Below are 14850 nucleotides of genomic sequence, written 5' to 3' on the forward strand. Positions count from 1 at the left end.
TAAATTTAGCTGTATCCCTTAAAGAAAGTTATATTCACAATACATACTCTTTGCTGAACCAACAGCTACACACCTAAATGCATTGTTCCATTTTCCAAAGCCACAGCAAGACATGCTCACATTAGAGATCTAGCTCAGATTTTCTACACTGCACACTCCATGTGTGCCTCCAAAATATAAGCTAAATGAAAAAAAATTGTTTTATTACTTAAATAATATTAACAGAAGTACTTTAAATCTTTATAGTCAAAACATGGTGTATGCCACAGAGAACTAAAACTAAAATCTGTGCAAAGCTCCAGGAGACAAATTCTGTTCTCAGTCACACCAATGTAGATCTTGAGTTACTCCACTGAAGTCAATGGTGTAACTCCAGATGTATGGAGGTATAACTGGGAGTACACTGGCCCCCATGCTTCTATAGCAGACTAAATGAAACTTGCAGGATTTCTAAATTTAAAAAAACTCCATTTTGAGTTAAATATTAAAATAATATATTCAGTATAATAGCCCTTGTGTTATTTATTTGAATATTTAATTTAATTCATTTTGCAATGTTCTTACCCTTTCAGCCTTCAACTTAGATTTTTTGAGGGTGGGTGAGACAATGTATAATTTCATCATAGATTTGTCATGTAGAGAAGCTAAGGTTCTGGCTGATGATTAAGGGGTGGTTGGGGTTTTTAGTCCCTGAGAAGGCATAGAAAGAATTTTGGGGTTGCGAGATGGGCACGGCTAGATTCTGTGCTAAAATAATCAGCAGTGAAATAGTTAATGCTGACATTTAAATTGTCATCGTTAGGTTTCAGAGGTAACACTCGATCAGAAGAATGGGAGCAGTTCACACTTTTTGGAGCTATTGTTTCATGCGGTCTACAGTCTAAGTAAGACATTGCACCAGTTTACATTTTATTCACTTTTTAAAGTTGCACCTTGGTTTCATAGACAGGAACAAGCTTCTAAAAGCTTATTAGAAGACTTTTAAATAACATTTAATATATAAAGTACTTCTCAACAAAATCAGCGATGGAGCTCATTTAAAATAGCAAGCCAATCACTAATTTACCTGTTTAATATGGCATATGGTGGCATCTCGAGGTACATCCAGGTTGATGTAGGTTCCAGTTGGGAGCAGGAAGTCCACAGAGATTAAGCCATCAGCTCCTATCTGTGAATCCACTGCCCAGATGTCAAGGATGTCTGTCATGGCAGGAGGCATTATGAAACCTGAATATCATAACCACATGGCCCTAGGAAAAAAATTAAAATTCAGTAAAACTCAGCATTTTATAGTCAGACATTTTAAATTCTTCTGAGATTTTGTATGGGTGTGCTTGCACAAATCATTTTTCAAGACTGGATCCTAGGGGTTATCAATTGTGGTTGGACATATTCCTGGAGGTTTCATCACATAAAGATTAACCTTTAATTAAAGGTTAATCTTTAATTCCTGGGGACTCCAGGACAATCCTGGAGGGTTGGCAACCCTACTGGAGCCTGAGATGCCTGATAACTGCAAATATATGCAAGTAATCAACTTTGTAGGCTGGTACTCCTATTCATCTCAGAGACTACACAAGTGACTAAAGGTACTTCTTTGTGGTTGCAGGATCAAGGCCTAAATTACCAACTACGATTAATTATATATACACATTTTTCACTAATTTACCTACCTACCAACCTCTGTTTAAAGTAGTGGTCAAAAACTTGTACAGACTAGAAATGGTTAAAATACCAAATGAATAGGAAAATGGACCAAACAAATCTGTTTATATATCTGAATATACGGTAGCATGTATATTCTAACGAAATGTATGTTCTACTGCATTCTATTATGTTATCAGGAATGATCATAAAGGTTTACATATTTCTGCAATATTTAAAGTCTCAACTAATTCCAATCTATTCTAGGTAGGTGTTCACAACCATAATAATAATAATAAAGTACATATTTGTACTAAGATAAGATCCTAAATATTACTGGGAATATTTCTGAGCTATCAAATCTAAGATTATAAAAATTAACATATTTCATAAAATGTGGTGTTCACATGTATATAAATTTAAAATGTACAGATTAAGAAATCAATTACATTCATATGTGTGATATTGAATAAAGGCACAAGAGTGGAATATTTAATTTTTTCCTATTGAACTAATGAAAAACTATTAATATGAGGAACTGCAACATTAGTGGAGTAAAAAACACTGCTTTTGAGGTGCATATAAAGAAATGTGTAAATTGAAAATATTGTCTAACTGATTTGATTAACACTATATTCAAAACTGGTTGTAAAATGTGTGACATTTAAAATCAAAGTTTAAGTTGTCATTTTCAGATATCTTAAACATAATAAAATGACAAATTCTGAGTTAGATAAAATGAAATCCCCCCCAAACACATCTACTTTCAACATTTCCTAAAACAATATTTTTAATGCAGGTAAAATGCATGCTGTACATACAACGTTCAGCAATATAGAAATATAAAAACAACATCTCTCTTCAAATACTTTTTATATTTAACAAGCTTACACTGGCTGCTACCTACTCACAAATAGAGTGATTAAGGATTATAAAAGCAACATGTTTATAAGTCTATAAAACCCCTTATTGGGGTTTAATGTCCTTTTTGTCTAGGGGCAGGAATCTCCTACTCTATATCTTTGGGAGGGTGATAGAGTTCTCATTTGCTATGAATCCAGCTAATTACTCTATCTAATTGCACTGACTAGACAACAAAAGAAACTCACACACAATCAACACCAATATGAATCAGTTCAGTTAGTTCTTTCTGCTTGATTTCCCCGGCTTTGTATTCTGAGGCCTGGTCTACACTGGGGGGATCAATCTAAGTTACGCAACTTCAGCGACGTGAATAACGTAGCTGAAGTCGACGTACTTAGATCAACTTACCGTGGTGTCTTCACTACGGTGAGTCAACTGCTGCCGCTCCCCCGTTGACTCTGCCTGCGCCTCTCACCGAGCTGGAGTACAGGAGTCGACGGGAGAGTGCTCGGGGATTGATTTATCGCGTCTAGACTAGATGCAATAAATCGATCCCCGCTGGATCGATCGCTGCACGCCGATCTGGCCGGTAGTGAAGACATATCCTGGGTCTCTTTCTCACCCTCCCAACAGTCCCGCCAGTTCTTCTCTTCCCCAAATTCTCTTTCCATCACCCCCACCTCCACCCATACACTACCCCTTCTATCTTCCTCAAAAGCATCACAGCATTCAACATTACCCTCCAGTTGAGGAAGGCTGGACAATGCTCCCTCCAGACCCAGTCAACACTGCTCCATTTACTATAGGGTGGGGAGGGTCACAAGACTGCAGAAAAGCACTCCTTCATAGACAAAACAAGCTGCCTTTGTAGCACTCCGAACCTTTTTATCCAACAATATGAGATGAGGCAATCACGGTCCGTCCAAGATTAAATAAAATCTGGTACTAGCAATCTAGTCACATCTCCTCTGCTTTTATCCTTCTTTCCCTTCTCCTTGTTTCTGCTCTGTACTCTGGGATCAGACCTGTATTATTTCACCACTAAGCACTTCTACTACAACATCAGCAGGAGAAGTGGGATTTCAACTTTAAGGATATCGGTTTTACTCAGCTGCTGTGCCTTCTGGAGCCACAGAAGTGCTATGTGCAAGAGCAGCAGACTCAAGTGCGATCCTCTTCTGATACACTTATGTACAGGGAAATTAAAAACAAAATGCAGCAACTGCAATGAAATCAAATTGTTGACTATTGCAGTGCTAACAAGTCTACCTTTGATGTAGTGTCTTGCTGACATAGGATTACAGCAAAATGTGAATACCATTACCAAAAAAAAAAAAAAAGTCCCTCCTGGATGTAGGGATGTAAAATGTTAACTGGTAAGAATTAGTCTTACCGATTAACCCGCCTTAACCGTTAACCCCTGTGCCGCCCCGAGTGGCCCCAACCCCAGCAGCCCCGGCCCTTTAATCGGTTAACCATTTAAATATTTTTAATCGTTTAAACAGTTAAATTTTTAAATGGTATTTACATCCCTACCTGGAAGTAAAGGTACCTATACATGTAGGTACATCCAGAAGCAGTATATTATAGTTTGCCACTTATTTTTTGTCAGTCATGTAATCAAATTACAGATAAATAATAGTTATACTGTGTGTCAGACTTCATAAACACCCATGGGCTCATGGAATACATATCTGCACCCACATCTCAAAAAACAAGTTAGTTAGTTACAGTACAGGTAAGTAACCGATTTTTCATCAAGTGGCTGCAGGACTTTATTCCACACAGGTGACTCAGAGGCAGTAATGGAAGGAGGTGGGGCTTGGAGTCAGCTTAAACAGCAACTGAAGTACTGCAAGCCTGGCTTGACACGAGCAATTGGACATGGTTAAGGTCTCATTTCTTGGTAGACAGGATTAGGGAGGTAAATGGATCAGCAGGCTAGAAACAAAATGTCTGAACTAGCTAAAATAAGGGGGAGTAGCCAGGGAAACATTTACAATAGATAAAATAAGCCTGTAACATAAGATGAGGTGAAGAATAAAGTTGAATATGGACATTGCATGGACAGAGCATGCTGTGTACAGGGAATGGTTTCTGCGAGCAGTCCAGCTATATTCACTTCTTGGACCAGATCCTGTGCTCCACTTAGGACTAAATCAAGAATTGCCTTTCCTCTTGAGGGTTCCAGGACTAGCTGTTCCAAGAAGCAGTCATTTAAAGTGTCAAGAAACTTTACTTCTGCATCCTGTCCTGAGGTGACACATATCCAGTCAATATGGGGATAGTTGAAATCCCCCATTGTTGATTTTTTTTATTTGTATAGCCTCTCTAATCTCCCTGAGCATTTCACAGTCACTATCACCATCCTGGTCAGGTGGTTGGTAATATATCCCTACTGCTATATTTTTATTTTTATAGATTGGGATTACGATCTATAGAGATTCTGTGGTATAGTTTGGTTCATTTAAGATTTTTACTTCATTTGATTCTATGCTTTCTTTCACGAATAGTGCCACTCCCCTACCAGCACAACCTGTTCTGTCCTTTCAATATATTTTGTACCCTGGTATTACTGTGTCCTATTGATTATGCTCACCCCACTAATTTTCTGTGATGCCTATTATATCAATATCCTCATTTAATACGAGGCACTCTAGTTCACCCATCTTATTATTTAGACTTCTAGCATTTGTATATAAGCACTTTAAAAACTTGTCACTTTTTAGCTGTCTGCCATTACATGATGTAATTGAATGGGACTCTTTTTCATTTGACTGTTTCTCATCAGATCCTACCCATATTTTATCATCTTCCATCCTCTCCTCCTTACTAGGACATAGAGAATCTCCATTAATAGATCCTCCCCTAAGGGATGTCTCTGTCCAAACCACATGCTCCTATGCACTTGTCGGCTTTCCCCCAGCCCTTAAAATTAAAAAGGTTGCAGAGCAGTTTTTAAACTAAGTGCCAGCAATCTGGTACCATTTTGGTTTAGGTGGAGCCCATCAGTTTAGGTCTTTATTACATTTTCTAAAAAGATAATTCAAAGCTAGGAGATGGCATATAGGGATTGCAAAGTTTAGTGCTGCAGTCACACTTACCTCTTGCGATAGTCTAGGTTCTGATCCAGTGAAAGTTCTATCTCCTACAATCATGAGTATTCCCCCTATCAGTTGACAATTATGTTCCAAGGCAATGTAGCTGCCACGGGAGGTAATGGTAGTAAAAGGAGAAAAGCTCTCTTCGGTAGCTAGAGACTAACTTATGGAGGACTTTGGCTAACATGCAGAGACTTTAAACTGTATTCTGTTCAACCGTGAATCACGGCAGACAGTGAAGCACTGATGGTTCTGCTCATGGCAACCTGTTCTACTGAGCAGATGCACTACTGTATTTTGTACAAGCTGGACTGTTTCAGGACGTGTGGCTCCATTCCTAAATACATGTGAGTTACAACAGTCAAGCCTGTATGTGATCTATCTTCATGGCTAGGTCCATGTAGGACAGCATTGAACACAATCTTCTGGCCCATCACAGATGATAGTGAGCATTTTTTGGCACTATGGCTATTTGGGTATCCAATATCACTTTCGAGTCCAGAAGGACCATAAAGCTGTAGGGCTATTTAACTCAAATGCAGAAGCCCTTTGATAAATCGGGTATGTTACAAAGGAGCCGCTCTCTTACCAGCGTCACCTAAATTCAACTTTAGACAACTGCCCTTCAACCATATTCTGATTTTGGCTAAGCATGGAGAAAGCTGGAAGATGGTGCTGTTCCTGTTTAGTCTAACAGATGTAGAGCTGGATGTTGCCTGCATGCTGCTAGCACTTCAGTTTGTGTGGCCTAAGGAGGTCTTCCAGTGGCTTCATCTATCAGTAAATGATAAATAATACAAGGGAAAACACTTGTGGGTATCAGAAGGTGAGGGGCTTTGGGAGTGAAGAAACAATTGCCCATTATGACCTGCTCGGTTCAGTCAGAAAGAAAAGGATTGGAGCCATTTCAGAAGGTTTCTGTTCATCTCTGCATCTTCTATATGGAACCACAAAAATCTAATTGTTAGAGACAGCCTGCATCAAACTAAAGATTCAGATTTAGTAACATTTTGCTTGTGGTCACTGAGATGGAGTAGCAGGGTTCACCTTAAAAACAAGTAGCCTTCATTTATAACTTTTAGGAACACAAATGCTTACAAAGCAAATCTTTTTTCTCGACTGAAGACCAGCAAAAAACCTGGTAACTCCCATTTTCATTCTGCAATTTTTCTTTCATTTCTTGTATATGGTTTCCAATCAGCTGATCCTCAAAGCAAATCCATGTTGACTGAGATCATGTTAAAATTAAAACACGTAGAAAAACTAAGTAGTTCCCAAGAATGGAATTGGTGCCAGCATGAACATATTTAACATTAATCAGATTCACCTACCTATGTCAAGTGGAAAGTTTGCCCTGGCAACTGAGATTTTAAGCTTTTTTCTTTGAAGAAAGTTACATTTCAAGCACCTCTGGTTGCGAAGACAAACTTTTCAATATTAATATGAGATATCAGTTCTGAAAAAAAATCGAGGGAAATGAATACTTTAAATGCATTAAGTTTTAAAATGAATTTTTTTCAATATTGTGAATTGTCTAGTATTTGTGTCTCCCCATTCAATCACCCTCACCGCTACTGTCTCTAGCATGTTATGCCGTAACTGGCAATTGCCCTGATTTTTAGTGACAGGAAATTCACTTGAGCAACCTTTGCTCTAATTTAACAAAGTTATATTTGTTCTACATCACACACATCCCCTAAGTCTGCTTAGAAGTGTTGCTTGTTGGGGTAGTCATAAAGGAAGTGAAATCTCTATTGTCAGGCATTGGTTCTGCTATACGTACTGCAGCAAAACAAATTAATTTAATCAGCCGCAGTAGGGATGGAGGGGGAGAGGGGTGTCACTCCATTTCAATTTGAAACATGAAATTTAAAAACCAAACATTTTGTTTCCCCCTCCTCTTTTTGTTAAAGATTAAATAGATTAGTTTGAAATTACAGAACTCATTCTGATGCTGTGAACAATATTCAAATAGTGATATTCAATAAAGATATGGGACTGATTTGACTAAATATTTTGTAACCAAGAAAAAACATACAACAAAAACCCCTAATGTACTTATTTGGGATCTTTTTCTGATTTCTGACATTCAATGTAAATTATCAGAAACCTTTCAGGTTCCATTCATATTTTTGGTTAAAACTAGAAATTACCTATGTTAATCTGTAGTTTGGAACATTTCAAGAAGCCAGGATGCAAACTTTAACACAACTAAGCACTCATTTAGTGAGATGTTTACTTAACATTTTGTTCATTAGTGAAACAGATTAGTGTCTTTTAGAAACAATATCCAATTATGATTCTAGTTCTGCCACTAGCTGACATCATAAAGGTCAAGGGAACAGTACTGGTCACAAACATGGGACTGCTGTGAGAATGAGTCATGGGCCAAACTATACAACACGTGGTGACTAACTAACAACCCTCACATCTAGTAACTGAAATTGTGCCAAGAAGACATCCGGATGGCAAAGGGAACCATGAGAAGCATTTAAGAGATTTCAGCTAAAGGAAAAAAGTGCTATTTCAGGCTCCTAAGCTCAAAACTATTTGTGTCTACTGTCATTGTAAAAACCATTTATCATACAAAAGGAGGAAGTAATTAAGGCAGCACTTAATCTTGGTGTTTCTAGTATCTAGTTAAAGATTATTTTAATTTACCAGAAGCACAGCTCAATATTATATACCATTTGAAGTTACAAGTATTTTAAGTTGTGATTTTGCTAGATAACACAAATATTTTCCTATGTAAAGTGCAGTTCTCTGAAATGAGTGTTTTTTTTAAAAAGTAGTACTTCGGTGTTTCATATTTGTGTGTGTCAGTAATTTTAGATCAAATTTGGTCAGTTTGCAAGGTTTGTCTGTCTTAAATACTACCAACCCTAGACTCACCCAAGGATCTAAAAACTGAACAAGGTTAATTCCTGTCAGCAGTTCACCAACAGTAATAAAGATGCTGAAAGTCAAATTATGTCTTTGTTACACCTGTATAACCATATTATGCTCTCATTTACATTGGAGTTGCACTGGAAGGCTGCACTGTTGTACCTGGAAGGCATAATTTGACCTGCAGAATCTTTATTATTGGTGATGGACTAGTTGTGAAGAACCCATCTTGAGTTTCGGATCCCAGGCTGAGATTTATAGCAGTATCAGCTAGGGGAAAAGAAGTAACTTGTTAACTGAGCAAATTTGAACTATAATCATTTAAACCCAAACATGGGACAGTAAGTCGAGCAATAACATAACAGCTAATGTGTTGTATTGAACAAGACAGTTATTTTAGTGAAATTTTTGTTCTCTAATAATACACTTCTCAGTAGATTTCCACATTTGGGTCTGTGTTTCAAGCATGAGACCAAGTTGGAACACCAACAGCTTTAAAGTTTTCAGTCTCTGAGGAATCTTGTAAAGTCATTTGAGCACCCTTCCAGTTGGTGCCACGGGTTGCCCTCATTCCTACCACAGCCAGTTCTTTTGAAAAGCAGGAGGGAACTCCTAAATAAAAGCTGATTAAAATATAAGTGTACACAAAAAAGGTAAAGCACTGAAATGTATATCCTCAGAGAACAAGTATTACAGGTAAGGAATATTTTGTCCAAGGGAACCATAAGCAGGGCTACATATATAGTTCCAAGTGACAGAGGATCTAATCTCTTTCATGGACATCCACTGATGAGGATGCTGCTCATGGATTAAATCTGCTCTTTTGACAACAACAGGAATAGTTTAGGCTTCTTTATTACATTTCCTTTCTCCTGGACTCTGGCAGCTTCATTCTGCCACCACCTGACAGAGAACGGGGTTACTCTCACTGCTCACTACAATGGGAAGAAGTAGAGTGAGAATCTTTTCTCTCAAACCAATGGGAAAATAAAATAATTGATTTTTTTTTAAATATTCTCTACCTGTTGTGACATTTGTCACAGGGTGAACTGACCTGCTAAGATGTATGCGGCTCAGCCTCACACCTGTGCCAGGTGTAGCCTGCTTCCCCAGGTAAAGGAAATCATTCCAGGGGTAACACAATGGGAATCTGTGGCTCACTAACCAGGCCTTTTGGGAAAATATAAAAGGCAACCTGAATTCAGTTAGGGACAAGCAGGTAGTCCAGCAGGGAATCTGAAGGGGATCGAGGGTCAGAGAGGGGACCAGGGGAGAGACTCTCCACACCAACCACAGGAAAGGCTTGGCAGGAGCTACCTGCAGGGAGAGGCAGGAACAAAAAACTTTTAAGATGGGAATAATGAATCAGTGAACCTGTAGGAGGCTGGAAATTTCTAGGTTTAAAATTCAATTGTTTTGATAGTAAACCTGTCCCCAGGAGGAGAGAGGAATTAGAAAGTATCAAAAGTGGTGGTTTCGTTTGGCTGCAGAAGTAGAGAAACTGATGCAGCACAAAGTCCAAAAACAACCTTCCTTTTACAGCAGCCTGCAGATCCTGGGTGCTGAATCTGTATCCCCTCCCAACCCTCTCAGGCTACGTCTTCACTACCCGCCGATCCGGCGGGTAGCAATCGGTTTATCGGGGATCGACTTACCGCGTCTCGTGAGGACGCGGTAAAATCGATCCCTGATCGCTCTGCCGTCGACTCCGGAAATCCACCTCGACAAGAGGCGGCAGCGGAGTCGGCGGCAGCGGTCGGCTTTCCCCCGTCCTCACCGCCAGGTAAGCCGACCTAAAATACGCAACTTCAGCTACGGTATTCACGTAGCTGAAGTTGCGTATCTTAGGTCGGAACCCCGCTGTAGTGTAGACCTAGCCTCAGTGTGTTTGTATATGTCAAAGTGGTCTAGCCCAGCTTGCCATTTTATCACACCTCCACTGTTTCCCTCAGGAATGTTTCAGATGCCAACATGGGTAAAGGAAGGAATTCCTCTGTTTTCGTCTGGAGAGAGCATACTTAAAAAGTTAATTCTGGAACAAATTAGGGCACTGACCATGAAAAATCAAGAAACAAAGATTGGAGTCTACATTTTGTTTAAGTCATTTCATCTTCCATTATTTATACATCCACCAAAAAGTGGACATCACAAAATATATGGTTGTTTTTATATTATCCTAATCATCATCAAATGCAGCGTCTCATCTTTATGAAACCATCTAGTAAGCTAAATGCTATATAGCACCACAATACACTAAAATCATGCTTTTAGTACAGTATGATTATGTTTAATTGGTTTGCAATATTTAACAACTTTCTATCAAAGGTAACTGTAGACAGTTTTAAAACTGAATAGTTAAAACTTGATTCACAAAAGTAAAAGTTGGCACAAAATATATTATCTTTCCCCAAAGTAATTACTTACATTTCCTTCTGAAAACAGTAATCTTAAAAAGAAAAAAATTATACCTATGCTTTCCGCAATCTTTGGAGCTTTTTCAGGGAAAAAAAACTTTTTTTTTTTTTTTTTAAACTCTAAAAGGGAAGGAAGGCTGCATTTATTTTCATTAAGTAAAGAATTCTACTCTTGCACATGTGCCATAGAACAAGACCAGAGTCTAAAATGCAGCTAAGGTCAGATAAATTTAAAAAAAGTAATTACATTTTATTCTAATGAATGAATAACTGCAAAGCTTTCAAGTTGTGTTATGAAAGTTTTGGATAACAGCTACACCAGAAAAATTTACCCCCTAAGGAATGGCATAATGAAGAATAAAGCAATTCAATTCAAGGTCTCAATTCTGCAAAAATCATACACATGCTTAACTTTTAAATATTTTTAGTAATTAAGCAGTCTTATTGAGGTCAGCAGGGTTACTCCTGGGATAAAGTGTTTAAGGCTTTGCAGGAAGCAGGTCCAATATTGCAAAGGAGCAATGCAAGTCTTCTATCTTGTAATCTGAATGAGCTTTGTGATGTAGCAACATTATGTACATCAAAATAGTATGGTAAACGTACACAAAATTATTGTTCTCACTAACATTAACACATGGTAGAGACCTTTTTATGAAGCATTAAGAGAAAAATTATCAGTGCTAACTAGTCCTAAATATTAGAATGCTAACTGCTTCCAGAATAATAATTTCATCCTGAACTACCTTGGACTGAATGGTACTCTGAGGCCAAAAGCTGAACTATGAGTTTATTATAAATCAGGGTATGATTCTTACATATTTAATAAGAAGCATTATCATATTACTACACTAAAAGTTATAATTAAAAATTTCCCATCCCAGCACATCCTTAAGTTCAGAGAGGCTTTGTCTCAGAGTAATGTCTATATATTGTTTACATTATGTTTGAAAACTGAATTAGGAAAGTGTTGCCATTCATCCAATTTAAACACAAATACTGGATAGCTATTCTGGGGACAAGAACTTTGTTGGCCTGTAGGGATGAGAGTGTGAGAGAAGCATGGGATGGAGAAACAGAAATGAGTCAAATGATTTATCATTTTTATTAAACACTTTCCCTTTCAGTAGTCTGACAATCCTACATATTTTTCTTTAAAAATAATTATCAGCAGAAGACTATAGTCAATGAGAAACATCTTGCACCTCCATCAGCATCCATTTTAATCATATGCTGGCATATATCATTAAGTTATTGACATCCAAAATTGATCCAAGTTAGCTCAGTCCTTTTAAAATAAACATGTTGGATCTTGTCTTGTATGTTTAGGTTGGAAATGTTCTTTTTCCTGAACGCCATACTCCAGAGATTAAATGTTTAAATAGGGAACTGGCAGAGTGTGTGGTGTTCTATTATTTTTAATTAACAAAACAACAAAACCAAACCATAATGCAGTACCTCATCTGCTAACATAAAGAATTACAAATTATTCACCAGAACAGAATGAAAGAGTGTGAGGTGCTGGAAAGAAAAAACAAATGTATCGGCAATATAACCTAAAACACTGAAGGCCTGATGACACCCTTACTTATGTCCAGTAGCACTTACTCTCCTGAACAGCCTCATAAGGCAAGGGTATAATCTAGTCCTAAATGAATACTTCATATACTTTAGAAGTCAGTAGTAATTTGTACATCTGAAAGCATATTGTGTACTCCACCACCAGCCAAGACATGTGGTCAGAATTCCTGTAAAATGAAATACCAATACTTGACCTCAAACTGATATACTGAAAACTGGCATAAAATGTTCAGATATGCACTAAGAAAAAGGTAGTGCTCCATCATGCAGGGACTGTCTTTTTGTTCTGTGTTTGTACACACCTAGCAAAACGGGGTCTTGGTCCATGTCTAGGGCTCCTAGATACTATGGTAATACAAAAATAAATATTAAATCCGTTTATTTTAAGTTGCCTCTTTCAAATAGAAAGCCACAATTTAAATATCAACAAGGGACTAGCTTAAATGATTTGTATTTGATCAACTGAGTAAAACTTAACTTTTAAATACAGAAAAGGCTTTTCTATTCTAGTTTTTGCTGAAAACTAATATGACGTTTAAGTAGAAGGTAAGAATAACATGAAAAACTAATTTGCTCCCATTAACTTTATCAATTTAAAGTTGCCCAGTATTTTACTGTGTGTTGTAATAACTTGTTGCAACCGTTAAACACCACATTCCAAGATGAACACCACTGCCATCAATACAGTCTTTATTTACTACTTGTTCTGTCATGTGGCAGTCAAGAGACTAAGTAAGACTCTTGCAGCAATGAAAACAGTTAGAAAAGGCCACAACAATACCTCACTGTCCCTGGCAGACTAGAGGACAATCTAACTACAGTAGTATACTAGGAAACAGCAGCAGCATAACACATAGTCTAAGGACCAGAAACACCAGGCATTGACAATATCATCTTTGTAATCATTTTTCTAAATACGTAAACATTCAATACTCTAAAAATGAATAAAGAACCATGAAAGGAAACATTTGAGAACACAGGAGAGAAAGGTATCTGGTGACAAAGCTGGATAAGCAAGTTAGAATATGAAGTGTGGTTTGTTATGTTTTATGACATTTTCAAAATAAAATTTCAACAAAACCCCCTTCTTCCTTAGTCAATGGAGAAATTCACATCCCTCATATAGAGCCTGTGAATAGGATGTGTCCAAGGGAATTGATGCACACATTGGGGGATATATGGAACTGAAACCTCTTCTTCACTTAAAACTGAAAGTCAGTGTAAGAGAAGTCCCTGACCCCAAGATCTCAGTCTATACGAGAGAAATGATGGAAGAAAAAGCATTAGTATTTCCATTTTACAAATAAGAACTATGGCACAGACAGATTAAGTGCTTAGCCCAAATTCACACTGCAAGTCTGTGGGATTTTTCTTGAGCCAACTGCATTTCCTGAACCGAGTGGAAGCACTGTGGCCTTGCAGCTGTACAGGTCAATTTCAATTTAAATGGTTTAACAATTAAAAAAAATACAAATAGCATGATTAAAAACACTGAAGTCAGTGAAGCCGGAAGATTTTTTCATCCTAGTACTTTCATACAGAATTGGCATTCCAAAATTATGGCAAAGCTTATAAGAATTCAAAACATCTACAACGTTGCCATGAAGAGGCTTTTCTAAATCATAAGTTACTATAAATATTGCATCTATTTCCCAGGAGTCTGTTTAAACTGGCATGAACTGACTGTATGCAATAAGAGATTAGATAGCCCCTTTTAGTAATGATTGTTGATGAAATTAGATTTAAAAAAAAAATAATCAGCATTTACCTTTCTGAGAAAAATGTCAACACATAATATGGCATATATTTTAAGCGTATTGCTTTAATTGTTGGGTAATAGTTAGACTGGTATGAAAAAAGATGTGTATGAATTTAAGCAATCAAGATAGATTTCTTCCTTTTCTTTTTAAAAGAATATACAAGAAAGAATTGTTGGGCTTTTTATATTGCTTTGTTCAGTTAATTCTTGTAGCCTTATTTCATTTTAACATTATTCTACCACCTCCCTCATATTTTAATCTGCATTAAACAATGAAAGTTGAGGACAAGATTTTCAAATGTGAATACTTACAGCTGAGCTTCTACTTCCATATTTATATACTTAAATAAAAACAGTGATCATCAAAGGTGCTGGGCAGCTAAACCTCCCAATGACTCCAAGAACATTTGTAGGTTCTCAAAACAAGTGATAAAAAAAATCAGGCCTCTGTTACTAAAGTTATGAGCTTAATTTTAGGCACGCCGGTTTGAAAAGTCTATCTTGAATTTAATTAGCATTACTCTTGGGGGAATTCTGTGCCACTGTGCAATGCAGAATTTTGCAGAAATTAACATTTTATGTGCAGAATTTCCTTTACCTGACA

The 14850-nt window shown here is 37.3% G+C and overlaps 1 protein-coding gene across 2 annotated transcripts in view; it reads right to left on the reverse strand.

Moving 5' to 3' along the window:
• PIK3CB (phosphatidylinositol-4,5-bisphosphate 3-kinase catalytic subunit beta) overlaps positions 1-14850 on the reverse strand; it is a 213856-nt gene that overhangs the window by 104917 nt on the left and 94089 nt on the right. For both annotated transcript variants that reach the window (XM_026650133.2, XM_026650134.2), the window contains exon 3: positions 1067-1250. In XM_026650133.2, the coding sequence (XP_026505918.1) occupies positions 1067-1219 (153 nt within the window). In that variant the 5' untranslated portion in view covers positions 1220-1250. The remainder of the gene's footprint in view (positions 1-1066; positions 1251-14850) is intronic.

The sequence above is a fragment of the Terrapene carolina genome, unplaced genomic scaffold (genome assembly GCF_002925995.2).
Source record: "Terrapene carolina triunguis isolate 2854851 unplaced genomic scaffold, T_m_triunguis-2.0 Scaffold88, whole genome shotgun sequence".
Classification (NCBI taxonomy): domain Eukaryota; kingdom Metazoa; phylum Chordata; order Testudines; family Emydidae; genus Terrapene; species Terrapene triunguis.